The sequence below is a fragment of the Ctenocephalides felis genome, unplaced genomic scaffold (genome assembly GCF_003426905.1).
Source record: "Ctenocephalides felis isolate EL2017-DRISC unplaced genomic scaffold, ASM342690v1 CF-g0.4_SCAFFOLD_01886, whole genome shotgun sequence".
NCBI lineage: Eukaryota > Metazoa > Arthropoda > Insecta > Siphonaptera > Pulicidae > Ctenocephalides > Ctenocephalides felis.
The window spans coordinates 160,790,297-160,811,533 of NW_020538040.1; the positions used below are offsets into that span (position 1 = coordinate 160,790,297).

Sequence of the window (21,237 nt, forward strand, 5' to 3'; positions counted from 1 at the left end):
CAGTTACTAAATTCAATCATTTACTAACTGACTTGAATGTTCGTATTCGCACGACTAATGAGTTCACAAAAAATATATCTACAATTGTGTATTTAAACTTGAAAAATATAAATTTATAATATTTATAATAATAATATTAGTAATTTTGAAAGAAACAATAATATAATTTTTGCAATAATTATATCGGAAAAATATTGCTAATGTAAAAATTATTCAATTTTAAAAAATATGGCAATCAAGGAAATGATTTTTTATGTGATTTTAACAAATTGTATAAAAATAGCAAAGAAAATACGCAGTGCGCGTGGAGACGCGTATTTACTTAACTGATTTTTAAATCTTATTTCAAAATTATGTGTCATCATAAAAAAATAACATTATAGGAAATGATCGGTAAATTACAGGTAATTTTCAGGGATAGGAAATAGATGGATATCGCCAAAAATATCGAATACAAAAAACGTACATGAGATAAATTCTCTTGATACTACCACAGTCAGCATTCAAATAAATGAATGCACAATTTATTGTCCAAGATAGCAAAACCGATCACAAAAAAAACTTTTTTTCGAAGTATAAAACATACCTGGTAAGCATTTTAAGTTCAGATATGTATCTGTCTATGTGTTGTGTTATTTTTTGTCCTATAGAATTTGCTTTAAAACATATTTGCTTCGCTGAATCATTGCACCACAGTAGAATTACTTTGAAATGCAAAACAACTTTAATTAATGGATACACGAAATCTATGATTGAACTGAACCTAAAAGGTCGTGCTTGGAAACCCGGCTTTATACATATAACACAATGAACGTAATATTAACTTCGTATTAACAACTAGATTACTACTAACTCAGAAGAAAAACACAAACTTATATATCACAAATACAAAAATATAAATAGAACCTATTTAATTGAAACTATCAATTAGTCAGTCAAGACTATTTTGAAACTGTTAAATATGTTAGGAATATGAAAAATCAGATGTTTGTATATGAATCTAGTTGTTGATATAGCTAACCAAAGATGATTATTAAAGACATGATTCCTGTCAGTTTTACTATAGGCTGCAAATCCAATTAGCAGTCTACAGTAACACTGTTCAGGACAACGCACACAATACACAAAAATGACATCAAATATTGTGCAAAGCATGGACAACAACTAACGAACGTGATGTCCTAAAAATATATATATTAACCCTCAATTTTTGCTAATTTTTTCAATTTAAAATGAAATATAAACAATTCATAGACCATGCAAATTTCTTAAAGATATCCTGATGTATTTTAATATTATATAATTATTAATTACCTGGATTACTCGTATTAAAAAACTTATATCCAATCATACATAAAAGAGAATAATACTATGTCAATGGAATAAAAATATAGCCTTATATAGTAAATGTTAAATATTAAAATTTAATATTAAAAACTATTCACTAATAAAATATAAAAATAAAAAAATAATGATATTTTTTCGTATACTATAATAAAAATTATGCTTTCATATGAGTTAAATTATTTTTTAATAAATTTTATTTCGCTTACGTTTACTATATCGACTTACCTCCTCTCTCTTCTTTTCTTTTTTCTCCTTCTTTTTCTCACTCTTTTCCTTATCCTTCTCTCGCTTCTTCTCCTTATCCTTATTTTTCACTTTGTCTTTCTTATCTTTCTTTTTCTTGGATCTCTCCTCTTTATCTTTTTTCTCCTTCTTATGTTCCTTATCTTTCTTTTTCTCTTCTACTGGTACTTCCTCTTTAACTGCTTCGATTACATTAGATTGGGATGACGTTAGAAACTCTTCATCTGTCGGAAGAACTAGCGGTGGAACGTTACAGACAGGCACTATCACAGGAGCTTCTTCCTTAATTGGCTGTTCAGATTCCTTTTCCTCTACCTCAGGTTCATTTTGTCCTTGATTTAAAAACATCCCCATTGGCGGCATGGGAGTAATTGATGACATGTGTGGCGGCTGGCCAAATGCCGGAAAGCCAGAATGTACAGGAAATGGAAATCTAGGAAACACCTTATTTACTGGCGACGATGTAAGTAACTGCGTGAACAGACTTGGATTTGGAATGAGACTAGGTGAATTAGCAAAAGGCGAATAAGGCACTCCTAAATAAGGATTTAGACCAGGAGGGCAAAAAGAAGATGACGATTCTTGAACCTCATCAGCATAATCTGAATCTTCAGATTCATCTTCTATTGGATTATTTTCAGTTTTGATCATTTTCTTTAATTTCTTTGTTTTAACTTTATCCTTCTTAGCTTTCTTTTTATCTTTTTCTTTCTCTAACTTAATTAGCGGTGATGATGCACTGAAATTATTTAATTCGGCATGCGATGATGATGAAGTGCCTGGACGAGGAGACTCTTCAAATGGAATTTCTGATTTAACAAACACGGGTTTTTGATCCACCTCCATGTAATTTCTTGAATCCTGAAATGTCGAAGACAAGATGGGTTGTTCAACTACATCCATTACTTTAGAACTTGCTTCAAATTTCTTTATATCGTGATTTATAACGTAATCATGAGATTTCTCTTCTTTTATGCTCTTCTTTTGTTTTTTGAACACACTCAATTTTTGTTTATCATTGCCAGATGTAGTGGCAGTTGGCAATTTCTCAACTTTATCTTCAACGGAGTTGACAGGTTCGATTGTCACTTGTGAATTGTGCATAAATGAAGTAGTTACTGGTGGAGAATAAGTTTGTGTTTGGTTCATAGCTTTTGGCAAAATCTTTTGCAAATTCTCCATTGTGAAATCAATTGGTTTTTCATCATCTTCTTCTACATCTATATACTGCTCCTGAACTGGAACATTATCAGTCTTAACAACACCGGTTTTTAAAGCTTTGTTCTTCAACACTTCTTTCATACTAACAACCTTCTTGCGCTTCTCACTTGTTGAAGGTGACATATCAATTGGTTTAATATTAGCACTCTCAGCAATTGCAATTGCATTTAACATTGCATCTTTGGTTTTCTTTTTAGTTTTATCCTTAGCTTTGAAGCTATGCTGTCCTTTCAATTTCTTCACTTTCTTGTGTTCATCTTTAACTAAAACTTGCTCAGGAGCAGCGCAATCGGCAGTAGCCGCTGAAGAATTATTTGATTCTGGTATAAGGATTGGTGGCCGCGCCTCAGGAAGCTTGCCTTCTCTAGCAGGCGAAATGAAACCGGACGTAGTCATCATGACGCTGCTGATTTCTCTTGTTGGTCTAGCACTACATTCTTCCTCCTTGATTCTTGGGCAGTAATTTGATTCTCATTGTTAAAACAAATAGACTATAAAACTATTTTTAAAAAAATCGATTTATATTTACCTGGGCCGTTTCATGGGCGTCTCAGTAGGGGGTTCATTCGGCCTCTTGAACACACCATCTTGTTGCTGGTTACCATTTGGATTTTCAGTCATAGCTACATTTTTATCGGTATCCGCATTTGACGCAGCAGTTGTTTCTTCTTCTTCTATGTATATTAGTTTAATGTATAAGTACATTATAAATGTTTAAATTTAGATATACAATTTTCACAATATTTTATGTGTGCTATCATTCTATATGCATACTGACTTCGTTAAAAGACCCTATAAAAAATTACAATGTTTCTTCCAGCGCTTGCGCTTGTTGGGAAGAAAAGAAGCCAACAAAACCAACAACATATTTAATCACATGAGTAAAAGTTTAAACATTTTTCATAATATTTGATAACAATTAAACATCGGAAAAAATTTTAAATAAAAAAAAACTTGACTAGTTTTTTAATTCATCTTCGCAAGATTCACCTGGTAATTGACGAATTAAGTGATGCAGGGACAAGTTCTTAAATTTCACCTTGTTCGTCGCTAAAGTCTCGAGTACGTCAGGGTTCAGCATATTTTGTTCTAAAAGGCACCGAATTGTAAACATTGATTTCAAACTAAATATTACAGAAGTAATATCACTAACCACAAATTACCAGGTTAACACAATTTTTATCGTTTTTAGGCAGTTAATAACAAAAACTAAATATTACATTTTATATAAAACCCAAGTTCAAAAACACACTAATTAATAATAATATATTAATAAATATATTCTATAAGTACAGAATACGAACACGACGACTTGTCTTCACTTCACTTGAAGTGAAGAATATACGAATATGACCGCATTTATGTAAATTGTGCAATGCATTTAAAACAAAAAATTATTAGAAATTATTATTTTACTAACTATTAATAATAATTTTACTATTTATTAATATTATTAGAAACTATTATTTTACAATATACTACTTTAACACTTAATGGACAAGTCAAATATGTTCCGTCTCACTTAGTTTCCGGGAGTTTTTCAGGAGAATTAGATGAACATAATTTAAAGCTTTGTAAATACAATAAAACTTTAATAATTATTTTTTTATAATGTATAATAATAGTATAATAGTTTATTAAAATTTTAGTATTTTTAAACCTTTACCTTTATATAAACATAAAAACGTAAATCTATAGGACCCATTCGTTAAATGTTAAAGACTTGTCTATCCTAAAAAATGAGATTAAGCGCTGCATTTTGTACTGAAGAAAAGGCATAAAATGACAAACAAAAAACAGATTTCATTTCAGAATACTTTCTCAAAAACGTCAAGAAAATAACCAAAAATTAAACTAAAATTATATTTTACATATTATATATAACAGGCTAAGGAACAACATGGACACTCATATTATGCCTATAATTCGTTCAATATTTCATACGTAAACGTTTTATATGAATACAAATGTAACATATGCATGCAAAATCCAATATTGCATCAGTAAAAAACACTTATGCATCCACATTACCAAACAAATTATATTGAAAATATCGTTGAGTTCCAAATATTGTCGCAACTTCGTTATCTCATTTCGGCTATATAATACCTTTGAGAAAACGAAGAACATAAGCCGTTATCGGTAATAACGAAAAAAAAAACGTATAGAGTTTCATATATTCAGTAAGACTGTCCAATTCATGATAATACGAACCTATTAAACAACTAAACATAATTAAGTCAACATATATCGCGTTGCATCCATTGTCAATAATGAAAACAAAAAGGACAATGATAAATTTCTTTATGCAATAAAGCCAAATGTCTAAACATGCGAAAACAATTAACAATGCTTGATAATTCAGATATCTTATTAACAATGGCATGTAACATAATATTTGAAATATAGCAAACACCTCATTGAAAGGTAAGGTTTAAACTATAAACTCGACGAATTAAAATAGAAAGCCAATGTAATTCCAAGCGTACTTTTAAATATAATTGTACTTATAAAAGAAATAATATATAACAATTAAGTTTATTTTATATATGCAAGATACAATTGCAGGACAACGAATCCATTTTATTCGGCAAATTATAATTGGAAGACATACACTTATATTATTGCTTCTATATGCAAAGGTCTAAGATATTTATGTAAAATTATTTTACCTCCTAAGAAATCAAATATGAGAATATGTGGTTATAAGTTGCCACTATTGAGTTGGTTTTCTAACATATCCATACAGTGTCCCTTTACGGCTGACAATTGTAAATTCCCCAAATTTATTAAATGTCCTTAACTGGATAGTTGCAAATAAAATAGAGAATAAAAAAATAAGTTGCCCTAATATTTACAATAACTACAACTAAGCCATTTTTACTTAAATGTTGTATTTGCATGCAAAACAATAAAATTTAAAATCCAAATCTTACCGCTGTTAACACAAAACAATTTAGATACATATATAAATATTAGTGAACCTTATACAAAAATATATTAACACAACAACTTAACTGACACATATTAAACAATATATCCAAAAACACAAAAAAGCAGAAATAATAACAAAATCAAAATAAGGTACAGGAAAATACCTATGCAACGTCTTAAAAATGTACGAAGCATAACTTAAATTTCATGGAAAAAAAATGAAATAAAACAATAAAATTTAACGCGTTTAATAATTAGTGAACTTTAGTGATGGGCGGTCAGGGAAAGACTGATGGTGAAGACGAAACTCCCTCCACATACAGGCACCACCGCGCGCGCAATATGGCTGTTATTTCTCGGATATCAATTCAATAACATTTGATATACACATATTTGTGCAGGAAATTCGTATCAAAGTTCGTCAAACACGCGCTTATTAAACATAACAGTGAATAGCTTCACCTGACAAAACATTGATAATGAAAAAATTAAATAAAACAATAGAAATGAGCAATTATAAAAGATTTATATAAACATTAATGTGTTAGTAATAGATTTTTAAACTTTAGAATTCTTTTCTCAAGAACTACCATATTGTTCCAAAATATGTGGTTTTATATTAATCTTATCCCTGTAAACTATCCCTTAAATTCAGAATAGAGCAAACAATCAGAACCTCGAGGAAAATGATTATGGATAAATCCTTCAATTAAGTTATGATACACCTTTTAACATAATCAATCGCATGAGTGGAATTTAAAACATTTTTCATAATAATCTATAATTAGCAAACATTTTATGATGGGACCCTTGGAACAAAAAACATAAAGTGAGTAATTATAAAAGTTTTATACAAATATTATGTGTTAGTTCTAAAATTTTTAGACTTAAATACTTTCGATAAGAAATCATTACGCTGTTAAACATTATACTGTTTTTGAATATCGAGATATATATATATATATATTATTTCTACCAATAAAAAATGTGCTGAAAAGCAGAATAAACAAAATTATGAGTAACAGTTTATTATTCCTTTCACTGAAAATTTTAATATATGTTGAATTGTCAGCTTAAACAGAGTCTCGAGAAGAATGATTACGAATAAATCCTTCAATTAAGTTATGATTCACCTTTTAATATAATCAATCGCATGAGTGTAATTTAAAACATTTTTCATAATAATTTATAATTAGCAAACATTTTATGATGGGACCCAAAATAATTTGGAACAAAAAACATGAAGCGAATAATTATGAAAACTTTATACATATATTAGTTGTAATGTTAGTTGTAAATTTTTAAACTTACATACTTTCGATAAGAAATCATTACCCTGTTAAACATTATACTGTTTCTGAAAATCGAGTGTGTGGAAAGCATAATAAACAAACTCATGAGTAACAGTTTATTATTCCTTTCACTGAAAATTTTAATATATATTGAATTGTCAGCTTAAACAATCAGAGTCCCGAAAAGAATGATTACGGATAAATCCATCGATTAAGTTATGATCCACGCTTCAACATAATCAAATGAGTGAAATTTGAAACATTTTTTATAATAATCTATAATTAGCAAATATTTTACGATGAGACCCAAAATAATTTGAAACAAAAAACATAAAGGGATAATGTTATAAAAACTTTACACAAATATTTTGTGTTAGTTGTAAATTTTTAAACTTTAACATACTTTCGGTAAGATATCATTACGCTGATAAACATTATACTATTTCTGAATATCGAGATAAATATTAACTCTAGCCCTGAAAACTGTGCTAAAAAGCAGAATGAACTAAGTTATGAGCAACAGTTTATTAACCCTTCGTGCTAAAAATTTCAATAAACGTAATGTCAAAGCAAACAATCAGAGCCTCAAAAAAAATGATTTCGAATGAATCCTTCAATTAGGTTATGATTCACCCTTTAACATAATCCCATCAGTGGAATTTAAAACATTTTTCATAATACTCTATTCTAAGCAAAAATTGTATATTGAAACCAAAAATAATTTGAAACAAAAAACATAAAGCGAGTAATTATAAGAACTCTATACAAATATAAATGTGTTTGTAGTAGATTTGTAAACATTCTTTCCAAAAGAAATCATTACACTGTTAAACATTATCGAGGTTAATTCTAGCCATGAGAAAATGAATCAGAAACTCGAAAAGAATGATTATGAATAAATCCTCCGACTAGGTTATTATTCACCATTTAGCGATTCAAGTTAGCATCAAGGTATTGGGATTATGGACATTTTTAATTCTAGTAAATTAGTAAAACAAATATCTATTATTCACATTTTTGAAATTATATACCACTATTACTCAAAATCCTGGTTTAACCACTATTCTAATACCACATTTATGTAAATTGTGCAATGCATTTAAAAACAAATATTAAAAACTATCATGTCAATCATATTAATATTACTAGTAACTATTACTTTACAGAGTAGTATACCTTAACACTTAATGGACAAGTCAAATCTGTTCCATCTCACTTAGTTTCCGAGAGTTTTTCAGGAAAATTAAATAAACATAATTTTTTATTTGCAAATACAATAAAAGTTTAATAATTATAAATATATTTTTTTAGGCTTTAATAATAGTATTTATTAAAGCTTTTAGTATTTTTAAACATTCACCTTTATGTAAACATAAAAACGTAAATCTATAGGACCTATCCATTAAGAGTTAAGAACATAAATCATTCAACATTATTTAATGCATAATAATCAGGAAAGATTAAATGTAAAATATTGACTGCATTTCAGGAGTATTAACATGAATACACGAAAGGTATTAGACAAAGATGTCTGATATTCGACTATGACTTTACAATGATGATTGATTAAATATAGCTATAAAAAATGAATAGAAAAGCACATTAGGATTGCAAAGCATATAATCATCATCAAATAAACAAATGTAAGATGCGTAATAATTTTAAATGTGCATAACTTTTACATATAAAATGCTAAGTTCTTTGAAAAGCTCTAGTAACAGTAAAACTCAGAGTAAGAAGTACAGCCAATATTACTGATAATAATAAAACTACAAAACAAGAAAAATGTCATTATAAAATACATATTGTACCTTCTTGTTCTGGATACATAGGTGGCAAGTATTCATGAATGTGAACAGGTCTGGTCAAAACCTCCCTGCTACCAGGTTTTAAAAAATTTAGGTGACTTTCTCTAGGGATTGGATACTGTGGAACTGGCTTTATAAATGGTACCGGTTCTACATATTGGACATATTCTTCTAAATCACCAATGGATATTTTTTTATCTTTGAAAACAAGTGCTAAATCATTAAGATTTGGTTCTGTTCTTCCAACTGTAATAGAGTATATAATGGTGATATATGTTTTGTCATTTATAAGTAACAAGTAATAAACGCATACATAATTCAGCATATTCTTTCATAGAAGTCGCCGTCATTGTGAGGTGTCTGTGTAAAAGATCCATTAATAATTCTAGAGGTGTTGATTGAATACTGTGCCATCCCACAGTATCGCATATTTGCGCTACAACTGTTTGGAGAATATGTTGAGTGTAAACATTCATCATGATAACGCTTGCCGCAATTACGTTTATCGTATAACAATCAAAACAAGTTCAGCGAAATTTACTATGTTTATAAACACATGGCAGTCAAAAAATGTTTATTTACAGGCGACGATTTATTTCTACTTAATTCTAGAATGTTTATGCATAACTAAAATATATATGTCAACTAACTGCTACGATTATGACGGCGTCGCGTCTGCGCGCGCACGGCATAGGTAACGATATACGAGATGAGAAACATGAAACAATGAAAGGTTTGGGTCATAGATAAATAAACATAATGGTTTGGGTCGAGTCTACTTCAGAAATTATTTTTTTTATAAAAAATGCGATTTTGTGTCATGCAATGCTTTTTATACAAATATTTTTAAAAAATATCTGAATTAAGTAACTGATACGCAAGCCAGTTCTTCAATATATAACAATCAAACAATTTTAGTAAAAGTCCTGAAATGACTTACATATAATATTTGCAATTTTATGTACATTATTATATAATTAATAGTAATCAAATTTGTGACAAGGTACGTATTACTAATTTTAAGTTCAAATTATAAAATGCAAAAAATCCTATCTTAATATACAAGCAAAAATGATTATTATTGTTTAAAAGTTTAACTGCCATAGCAACATAACAAACATAGAGATCCTCCGCCATTGCTGATGTATTGCACATTTGTGGCGCTAGTTTCGAAAGCGGCGGTAGCGATCAATTAGCCGCATCGTTCAGAACCTTGGAAGAAAATATCGTAGAGGTGGGGCCGAATTATCAGCTGTATTGTAGTTAATACAATAGTGCTAACTTTCTTGATAAAGGATTGGTGGTTTTGTGTTGTTTAGCGGCTAGAAAATGTTTTCGGCTGTACCGAAGAATATATTGTGAGTACTATTAATTTTTTAGTAAATATATTACGTATACGCGCATAACCATGCTACAGATGAAGTGTCACTATATGATATCGATTACTGAGTGATATTTTAAGATGTCAGATTGCGCCAAATGCCTGATTTTCTCTTATTATGTGAGAATATGTATTCTATTTTTAAACAAGTTACACAGTAATTGTGTAACTGACAATTGCAGTATAATATGATATAGAGATAGAAAATAAATTAACGCTATTAACCAATTTAGTAATGACAAAATATTCTTATGGAACAATGATAGAGTATGTTATTTTGAGCGTAATTACGTTTTCGCCGTGTATTGCGTGATGCAATAATGTGAAATATAATTAACTTGGAGGTTTTGAACATATTTTAATCAAAACAAATATATCATATTAATACGTTATTTATGTTTTCAAATATTATCAAAAACTGGAAGCACGTGTTCTAACGTCGATTAGAACAAATTCATATCAGTCAAGTAGGAAATCAGTCGCACGCTCGATTTCTTAACCTTTCATTAGTCTTATAATGAAACCGCGAAATATATGTTAATTTTGACTTGTATATAATTATTGTAAGTAATTTAAAACTTATTTGATCCGCAAAAATTAAATTATTTAATGCCCTTACTTATGAATAAAGCTAAAGCTTTTGTTTTGACAATTCTCTTAATAGCTGATGGTAGTTTTGGGGTTGACGCACACGTATTTTTATAAATAGATTTTAATAATTAATAAATATTAATTTTCATTAAAGGAATACGTTTGAGCTTATTTAAGTTACTCTATATTAACATATCATAATTGTTCTTGGGGAAATTATCAATTAATCTTTTTACAACTAACTAAATAAATTAAGCATATCGCGTTGACAGAAGATGACTCATTTGAGTAGGCGATAATTCTCGGACTAATTTTCATTTTATGTCATATCATTATATATGTTACATCATCAAAGAATGCCTAAAGATTTTTTTTTAATTATGTTCTTGCCGAATGTAATAATTTATATATTTGCGTTCATACGAATATTTATTCCATTCAAATAACAATACAACAAGATACGTGTATGAACTCGTCAAACAGTGTAAAATGAGCCAAGACAAAAAAAAACTAATTGAAACCGCAAGCGTATGTATATTATGATAAACATAGATTTCATTAGTGATGTGTTTGTTGCTTTCATTAATATCCATTTTCGATATATAGGTATTTTGACAAGCATATTGTTAAAATCTGTAAATATATATATATATATATATATATATATATATATATATATATATATATTTATATATAATATATTAGGGTGGTCTTTCATATGGAAATTTTCGAATTTTCTTGCTCCCAGGGGCTAAAATGCTTCCAAATTGATTAAAAAAAAATCTCTATAATTTTTAGCACTTAATGTTGTCTTCTAGATAGTGCGCAATTCAATCAAAGTTTTGTACGGAAATAGCATGGGAAAAATTTTAAAAAATTTAAAGATGTTTTTTTCTATAACTTAGCGAACAAATGAAAGTTGTATTCAAAATTCGACGCTCTACAAAACAAATTATAAAAAAACATGTTTTGCTTAAACGAATTAAAATCAAATTCATTTTTTGTACATTTAGCTCTGTATCTTTGAAACGGCTGGACCCGCTTTTACCAAAACTAACCACCACTTCTCCCCATCATTACGAACTGAATGTTTTTTAGACCATTTAAATCGGATACTCCGTTCTCTTAAAATCTCGATTTCTATTTTTGGCACTCTTTGCTCTGTATCTCCGTAAAGGCTGGACCTGCCTTTGCCAAAACCTAATCAGCACATCTCCCTATTAATAGGAATCGAATGTTTTTTGAACCATTCAAATCGGTTGATACGTGCGCGCGAAAACGTGAACGAAGAAATGCGGACATACAAAACACACACACATCCATTTTTTCAGCCAAAATGTTCAGAAAACTTCAAAACGTGAAGATATGCAAAAAATTTTATTTTTGATTTTTGGCCCATTACTATAACTACCCTACGAAAAGTAGTACTCAAAAATCTAATTTAAATTATATCAATAAATTTAAATAATTAATTTGTTTTTAATTTATAAATAATTTTAATTGTTTCAAAGTTTTCAAATATTTTTAAAGCTTTTGAAAAATTTAAAGTGCGGTACGGAAAGTTCCAGTAATTTGCCTTAACGCACGATGCCATGCACCACTAGTATATTAGGCTTTACAAAACTCTACGTATTGTCTGAAGGAATCGAATGTTTTATTAATCATCTATATTGATTTAGCATTTCTCTAGAAAACTTGACATCTACACGCACGTAATTTTTTTTAAAAAATTGAAATGATCAGAAAGTCCTTAAACTTAAGACTATTAAAAAATATTCATTTTCTCATTTCTTACCATTTACGTTGCGATTAATTTTAAAAATATTTAAAAATGTTAACTAACTATATAAGAAAAACATAAAATATTCGGACTGTGATATCAAAATATTCTTTCCAAATAGCAAGCTCTCCAAACAGCTTTTTTCTAAATTCTTTCTCTATTTCAGTCGCAAAAGTTCCCAAAATCTCTGACTTCTTTTCAGCAATAGCATGTTTCAATTAATTTAAAATGTTAAGAATAAAAAGGAAATGTTACTAACGAAATTCTGAACTTTTTTTCAAAACAATCGTACTGCTTTAACTGCATAGAGAAGAAATATCGAAGCGCGTAAGCGCCGCGTGGCCATCTAATGGACAAACATAGGAACCGATAGGAATGTAAACAAATTTTATACTTACTGTTAAAACCTCTATAAAATTTCAGATAATTTGATGTGCATATGTCTAATGATCATTTTTGACCGCCAAATGGCATTTTTTTTACTTTTTTCACTAGATATCCGAAACCGCTAGGCTTGCCTTCATGAAAATTTGCTAAATTATTCATCTTGTCAATACAAGTAAAATGTTTTTTGAATTATTAAAATCGGACGCTCCGTTCTCTTAAAAATTGAGTTACCGTTTGTGGCACTTTTTGCCACGTATCTTCGGAACGGCTAACCAACTTATGCCAAAACTAATCAGCACGTCTCCTTATCAACAGCAATCGAATGTTTTTTGAATAATCGAAATCGGTTGAACCGTGTTCCCGAAATTGTCGACGAAAATTTGTATCCCCACACACACACACATACATCCATTTTTTCTATGGTATGCCAAAATGTTCAGAAACCTCTGAAACGTAAAGATATATAAAAAATTTTATTTTCGATTTTTTTGCGATTACTATAACTTACCCTACGGGAAGTTAATAAGTATTGTGCCGCCGGAGCGGCGATATCCGAGTCGAGAGGGTTAATTTAGTATTTTTATATTATAATGTTCATTAGTATACTAATGAATATATATCAATCTTTGTAAATTATGAATAAATTAATACAGAATCAGCCATAAAATTTAAATAAAAAATAAAAAAGCGGTTCTTGCGTTAAAAAGTTGCTCATTCTTACTCTAAAAACAGTTTCTATCTCTATTTTAATCGCAAAACTCCCCAAATCTCTAATTTCTTTTTAACAAATATGTGCTTCAAATAATTCAAAATCCTAATAAGAAAATAAATGCAATAAGGAGCTCTAAAACCGGTTTTAAATATAGATTATCTCTCTATTTTGATCGCGCAACCTCTAATTTATTTTTAATAGAGGCTTCCAACAATTGAAACAATATTTTTTGCAATGGTAAAAAAGCCAGAAATGTTTATCAACTCATTAAAACGATTTTATTTGTTTTGGCAATGTGCTCGACGGTTAAATAATGATCGCATATTCTTGAGCATTCCGAGTGAAAATGATTTTCTAAATATAATACAGGACAATGGCATTGAAAGGTCTTATAGATTCGGCCGATTATTTCTCTGTTGGTTTTAGTTTTGTTGGTAATAAAACTAACTAGTGGTGTATGGCATCGTTCCTTAAGGCAAATTGCTCGTACCAAAAATTAAATGTTTTGAAGAATAAAAAAATAGATTTCTGAGAATTTTTAACATTTTTGAAAAAAATTGACTTTTTTGGAAAAAAAACTTTCGAACAAATGTTTTTTTTTTATTTTGAATTTTGGAAATTTTGATCTTGTTTTCAAAGCGCGTAAGCGCCGCGTCGCCGACCATAGGACAAACGATGTTACGGAACCCATAGAACAATATTGATACATAGATAAAAGAAGAGTATTGATACATATGTAATAATATGTATTGATACATATTATTAAAATATCCATAGAAGGTCTGCTAATTTGATGTGCATACGAGTATATATGTATAATGATCATTTTTGATTGCCAAATGGCACTTTTTTTACTTTTTTTACTAGATCCCCGAAACCGCTGGACCTGCCTTCCCAAAAATTTAATCAGTTCTTCATCGTGTCAATACAAGTAAAATGTTTTTTAAATTATTAAAATCGGAAGCTTTTGCCTCGTATCTTCGGAACGGTTAGACCTGCCTTTACCAAAAACTAATCAGCACGTCTCCTTATCAATACTATTCGAATGTTTTTTTGAATTATTCAAATCGGTTGACCAGTGTTCCCAAAATCGGCGACGAAAATTTGTATCCGCACACACACACATACATCCATTTTTTCTAAGGTATGCCAAAATGTTCAGAAACCTTTGAAACGTAAAGGTATATAAATATTTTCATTTTCGATTACTATAACTTACCCTATGGGAAGTAAATAAAATCAAAATTTATTTGAGAAACTAGATATTAAGAACTGTAACTATGATTTAGTTATATCGCACGTTCGCAGCACTTCCTTGCAAATTTATTGAAACTATTAAGCACATTAATTTAATACTGGGTTTGACCTACACAAGTGTTATACCAATCAACGACGAATTAAGGTGCACTCTTCATTTTCAACTTGCATATTACAGTTTTAGAATTATGTAATCATATTATAATAATTTACTTTTCTTGAGACTTCTTAAATTTGGGGCACGTCATTGTTTAAAGTAATTAACTTCCCGTAGGGTAAGTTATAGCAATCGCAAAAAATCGTAAATGAAAATTTTTATATATCTTTACGTTTCAAAGGTTTCTGAATATTTTGGCATACCTTAGAAAAAATGGATGTATGTGTGTGCGTGTGTGCGGATATAATTTTTCGTCGACGATTTCGATCGATCATCCGATTTGAATAATTCTAAAAACATTCGATTCAGATTAGTTTTTGGCGAAGGCAAGGTCTAGCCGTTCCGAAAATACGGGGCAAAAAGTGCCAAAAACGGTAACTCAGTTTTTATGAGAATGGAACGTCCGATTTTTATAATTCAAAAAACATTTTACTTGTATTGACAAGATGAAGAACTGATTAAATTTTTGGGAAGGCAGGTCGAGCGGTTATAGACTCACAATAAAAATAAGTTAAAAAAATGCTATTTGGCGGTCAAAAATGTTTTTTGGATATATGTACATCAAATTACCAGTTATTTTATAGAGATTTTAATAATGTGTACACATTTTGTGTAAATTTTTTTGGGTTCCGTATCAAGATTTTTAATTACGGTACGGCAAGTTCCAGCAATTTCCAAGGCACCATGCCATGCACCCCACTAGTTTATCTTTTAAATAATTTATATTTTTTAAATATGTAGTTTGTTAATTTTTACAGTTTTAAAATTACAGTTTTACAGAATTAATATTTAGAATTTACAGAAAACTCAATTATGAGTTCAAAAAACATATATATGAATGATAAAATATTTTATTATGTAATAAATTGACTGAACTAATAGGAATTTTATAATTCCTGAAATCGATTTCGTGCTAATGCTTTGTATAATATATAGTTTTATCAATGGCTCTTTAATGAATATATATGTATTTAAAAAATTGTTTTCAAGTACCGCTTTTTGAGCAATGCGTCATCCATTGATAACTTCTCGTCTTGTTAAACAATTGCGTAAATAAATACATAATATTTAGTATCTAATTTATCATAAATCTATCTTATGTAAAGTATATAAAAAGTATTTTTGTATATTTTTAAATAAACTTATATTTTATAAGAACGGTTATAAGAATTCAAATTTTGTCGACTGTGAGAAATCTGTTACCCATTTAATCGTTGATTTCTATTAATTTTTAACTTCCCGTAGGGTAGTTATAGTAATGGGCCAAAAATTGAAAATGAAAATTTTGGCATACCTCAGAAAAAATGGATGTGTGATTGTATGTCTGCATTTTTTCGTCCACGTTTTCGGGCGCACCGATCAACCGATTTGAATGGTTCAAAATTTCGTTCGATTCCTATTAATAGGGAGACGTGCTGATTAGTTTTTGGCAAAGGCAGGTTCAGCCGTCACGGAGATACGGAGCAAAGAGTGAATAAAATAGAAATCGAGTTTTTGAGAAAACGGAGCATCCAATTTGAATGATCCAAAAAACATTCAATTTGTATAATGACGGGTAGAAATGGTAATTAGTTTTTGGCAGAGGCAGGTCCAGCCGTTTTGGAGATACCGAGCTAAATGTGTAAAAAATGGCAGTTTTTTAAGAGAACTAAGCATCCGATTTGAATGATTCAAGAAACTTTCTGCTTGGTTTGACATAATAATTTATTTCGAAAAAAAACTTCATTTCAAATTTTTTTTTATCAAATTTTTTTTTTAATCGAAAATAATTCAAATTCTAATTTTAATTCTGGCTAAAGTTCTAAAGATTACTTATATACTCTAAATAAATATTTTTAACTTTGTAATTAAGTTTATATAATTCTTATAAATATTATACAATGTTACAGTATTTATAATAATCTATTTGAACACATCTAATATTCCTCGAATATTTCGTTACGGTACGGGAAGTTCCAGCAATTTGCCTTAAAGCACGATGCCATACACCAGTAGTCTTTCTAGATTTTGAGAATAGTAAATTTTATCAAAATATTTAACATTAAATTATTAGGAGTAGCTATAAGGCTTAAGATCCGTCCATTATAGCAAATCGTACATTCTGTTTTATTTTGGATGTTCAAAATATTTATTATAGCAGGAAAATATTTTTTAAACAAAATTTTCCTCTTATTTATTCATTATCTTTTTTATTTGAGATCTTTGAATGGTATTTGCGCTAATTTATGATATCTCTATTTTCTTTTATTTTTTAGAACATGTGGTGCGGCTTGGAACAAACAGGCTGCTTTTACAGTATTATCACGACTTTTGGGGCCCCAATGTGTAACTGAAGCAAGATGTTATCATGAAGTTACAGGCGACATTATATGCCCCTCCATGGTTATGGGGATTGACCATCTGAGGGATCCTAGGCTAAATAAGGTTCACAAAATCTATAATTTCTCTTTAAATTGAATATTTCCATGAAATAACGTTCACGAATGCATTTAACGATTTTTTTTAATTTGACTGTTATAAACGTCGAATTAATGAATGAATAAATCAATTAAGCTAACAAGCCTGCGAATTCTAAATATATTTTATGTCTATTTATATATTTTAATCATTTTTCCAGTCTCAATTCTCTTTGTTTGCTTAGTAATTACTGGTGAGTTCGTTCTCACTCAAAATAATTAAAGTCAATAGAACAAAATAATTTTAAAGTAAACAAATTTCTTAAGAATGCCATGTTACATTATTATTTGATTTATATCATATTTTGTATTCACATTTCATCCAAACTTAATTATTTGCCAGATCAAGTTGAAAAAATCAGATAAAAATGTAGAATAAATTATAGGAATCTATTCTAATCTAATTTCATTTTGCAATAGGGTTTAGCGTTTACCCTTGAAGAACGCCAAGCTTTAGGAATCCACGGATTGCAGCCTGCACGATTTAAAACGCAAGAGGAACAATTGGAGCTATGTAGGATATCAATAGAAAGATACCAAGAAGATCTGAATAAATACTTGTACCTCGTAGAATTGCAGGTACCTTTAAAGTTTCTTGAGTACAATGTTTATAAATTTAATAAGATTCATTAACGCACTTTAGGATCGCAATGAACGGTTATTCTTCCGGCTAATAAGTGAAAACATAGAAGCTATGTTACCAATTGTATATACGCCTACAGTAGGTTTGGCATGCCAGAAATTCGGTCTGATTTACAGAAGGCCCAGAGGATTATTTGTCACAATTCACGACAAAGGGCACGTTTATGATGTGCTTAAAAACTGGTATTTAAAAATATCTCTTTGAGTTAGTGCAATTATTCTATTAAGTTTTTTTTATGGATGAAACTAAAATGAGTCACAACTTTTCAGGCCAGAACCAGACGTTCGTGCCATCGTCGTTACGGATGGTGAGCGTATCTTGGGTTTAGGTGATTTAGGAGCTTGCGGTATGGGCATTCCAGTAGGAAAACTATCACTGTATACTGCTCTCGCTGGCATAAAACCACACCAGTGTTTGCCAATTTTGGTGGATGTTGGAACGAATAATGAAGTATGTAGTTTAAGGAAATATTTAATATTCTGCTCAAAAAATTAGTTATGCGTACGTCTGAATCTCAAAATATTTTTCATCTATAATAGGCCCTTCTAGAAGATCCTCTGTACATTGGATTGAGACAAAAGCGCGTAACTGGTGTAGAATATGATAACTTTATCGACGAATTCATGTATGCTGTAGTGAAGCGATATGGCCAAAATACATTAATTCAGTTCGAAGATTTCGGTAACCACAATGCATTCCGTTTCCTTGACAAATACCGCGATAGGTTCTGCACATTTAATGATGATATCCAGGGAACAGCCAGTGTTGCCGTTGCCGGTTTGTTGGCGTCGCGAAGAATCACCGGAAAGAGAATATCAGATAACAAATTTTTGTTTTTGGGTGCTGGAGAGGTACAACACAATCATTATGTATATGTTAACATACATTACTCGTTCAAACTCTTAACTTACAGGCCGCCATCGGTATCGCCGATTTGTGCGTAAAAGCAATGCAAACTGAAGGCACAACGGTTCAAGAAGCTCGGGACAAAATCTGGATGGTAGACATTGATGGTTTGCTTGCAAAGGGAAGACCAGAAGGACGTTTGGAAGGACACAAAGCCTTCTACGCCAAAGAACATGAAGTCATGAAGAACTTACCAGAAATCGTAAAGGAAGTCAAGCCATCAGTATTAATAGGTCACTTTTTATTATTTGTGATCTAATTTAATTAGAGGTTGATTTCTGAGTATGACTATAGTTTACTTCCGAATTTTTAAAGTTATAAAATCTTATTTCGCTATTTTATTTACCTTAGGAGCATCGGCTGCTGGTGGTGCGTTTACACCGGAAATCCTACGAGATATGGCAACATTCAACGAACGTCCAATAGTATTTGCATTGTCAAATCCTACAAGTAAAGCTGAATGTACTGCCGAACAAGCCTACACCCACACAGATGGTCGCGTCATCTTCGCCTCAGGTTCTCCGTTCCCGCCTCACAAGATGAACGATCGCACTTACTATCCGGGCCAGGGCAACAACGCCTACATCTTCCCTGGTGTTGCACTGGGAGTCATCGCTACTGGCACACATCACATCCCTGAAGATATGTTTTTGCTGGCCGCACAGGTTCGTGTTAATTAATAAATGCAATTATGTTTAAGAAAAATTCCTCCAAATTGTCAATAATTACAAATTTAATAAATATTTTCATAAGATTAAAATAAAAAATGTATTATTGCGTTAATCATGCAACCTTCTAAAAATTTTCAGACAGTAGCAGATCATGTTGATGATGATTTAATTGAAAGGGGAACAATTTATCCACCACTTCGAGCTATTAAAGAGTGTTCTATTCAAATTGCAACTAAGATCACACAGTACGCTTATTCCAAAGGTATTACCTAATAGAAAGATTATGTCCGATAGCAAAATTATACAAGACTATTAAAATTATACTTGAATTACAACATTAAATTGTTTCATTAGGTTTGGCATCGACTTACCCAGAGCCTCATGACAAGAGGAAATGGATTGAAGAACAAATGTTCAATTATAACTATGATAGTGCTATGCCTGTTACCTATCCTTGGCCAAGAATGCCTGAAATGAAAACTCGCCCATTAGAACCCACGATTTTGCATGCGAAAAAGTAAACTTTCTACAACTTCCTACAAAATAGTGTTCAAATGGAAATTTGTTAGAAACAAATCGTTTATAAGTAGTTTACCACAATGATTGTGGAAAAAGAAAATTTATTTAGTCATTATAAGTTCAATTTGATTGAATAGTTGATTTTGTGTGATAAAACATAGTTTACAAACAGTATTTTGAGGAACTATCCTAGACTTCGTTTATTTTGTTCAGTACTTATTATTAATAGTATTAAATTAAGTATTATATTATTTTACTTATTGCCTTTAATAAATTATTATGAAAATTGTGTATGTGTGATTGTTGATTGGAGAGTGTTGAAAACCATCTCACATTTATGTTGACATTCTCACCAGAAAATAAATACCATGTTGACTTTTTAGAAGTGTTTTAATTTGAAAAAATAGTAATTTAATACCATATAACACAGTGGATTAATATATCCATGTTCTAATAATACAAACATCTATAAGAGAATAACTCATTTCATTCAACATTAACACATCTATCAATAAATTTCTCATTCAGAATCAGTTACAAAACATGAATAGAACTTTATTCAATTCAGTTATCCTAGTACAAATATTAATAGCGAAATATTAGTTCTTTCATAACCTTTGTAGCAAAAATGGCAATATTTTTTACATTTTTTTCTCAACAAGAATAAAATATTCTCTTGATTGCACCTTGTATACAATGAATGTAAATATTTTGCATATCTTAATATAAACAAAACGAGCAGTACAATAATATAATAACTATACCACTAATTCATAAAATATTTAGTATCATTTATGATAACTTTATAATAAATCTAATAATATTCATATATTGAATTAACATTAATCCAAAACAACATTAGACATACAATACTATGTAATCATAATCCTAAATGAATTAACAATAGAAATTGATATATACTTTAGCATAAA

General features: G+C 29.8%; 2 protein-coding genes across 4 annotated transcripts in view; one reads left to right on the forward strand and one right to left on the reverse strand.

The window, feature by feature from the left end:
- The window catches only part of LOC113374569 (transcription initiation factor TFIID subunit 3-like), a 39,833-nt gene extending 30,342 nt beyond the window's left edge, over positions 1 to 9,491 (reverse strand). The window contains exons 1-4 of one of the 3 annotated variants that reach the window (XM_026614550.1): positions 9,159 to 9,491; positions 8,849 to 9,091; positions 3,341 to 3,482; positions 1,573 to 3,268 (exon numbers count right to left, since the gene is read on the reverse strand). In XM_026614550.1, the coding sequence (XP_026470335.1) occupies positions 1,573 to 3,268; positions 3,341 to 3,482; positions 8,849 to 9,091; positions 9,159 to 9,324 (2,247 nt within the window). In that variant the 5' untranslated portion in view covers positions 9,325 to 9,491. Of the gene's footprint in view, positions 1 to 1,572; positions 3,269 to 3,340; positions 3,486 to 8,848; positions 9,092 to 9,158 lie in introns of all 3 variants that reach the window. The other 2 variants (XM_026614549.1, XM_026614551.1) reach the window with 2 other exon arrangements.
- Positions 9,492 to 10,069: 578 nt separating this feature from the next.
- Positions 10,070 to 20,503, forward strand: LOC113378724 (NADP-dependent malic enzyme-like). Its single transcript, XM_026619292.1, has 10 exons — positions 10,070 to 10,203; positions 17,366 to 17,534; positions 17,987 to 18,145; positions 18,210 to 18,391; positions 18,479 to 18,659; positions 18,749 to 19,060; positions 19,123 to 19,348; positions 19,467 to 19,780; positions 19,925 to 20,048; positions 20,141 to 20,503. The coding sequence occupies exons 1-10, from the start codon at positions 10,175 to 10,177 to the stop codon at positions 20,305 to 20,307; spliced, it is 1,863 nt and encodes a 620-aa protein (XP_026475077.1). The 5' UTR covers positions 10,070 to 10,174; the 3' UTR covers positions 20,308 to 20,503.
- Positions 20,504 to 21,237: the final 734 nt, after the last annotated feature.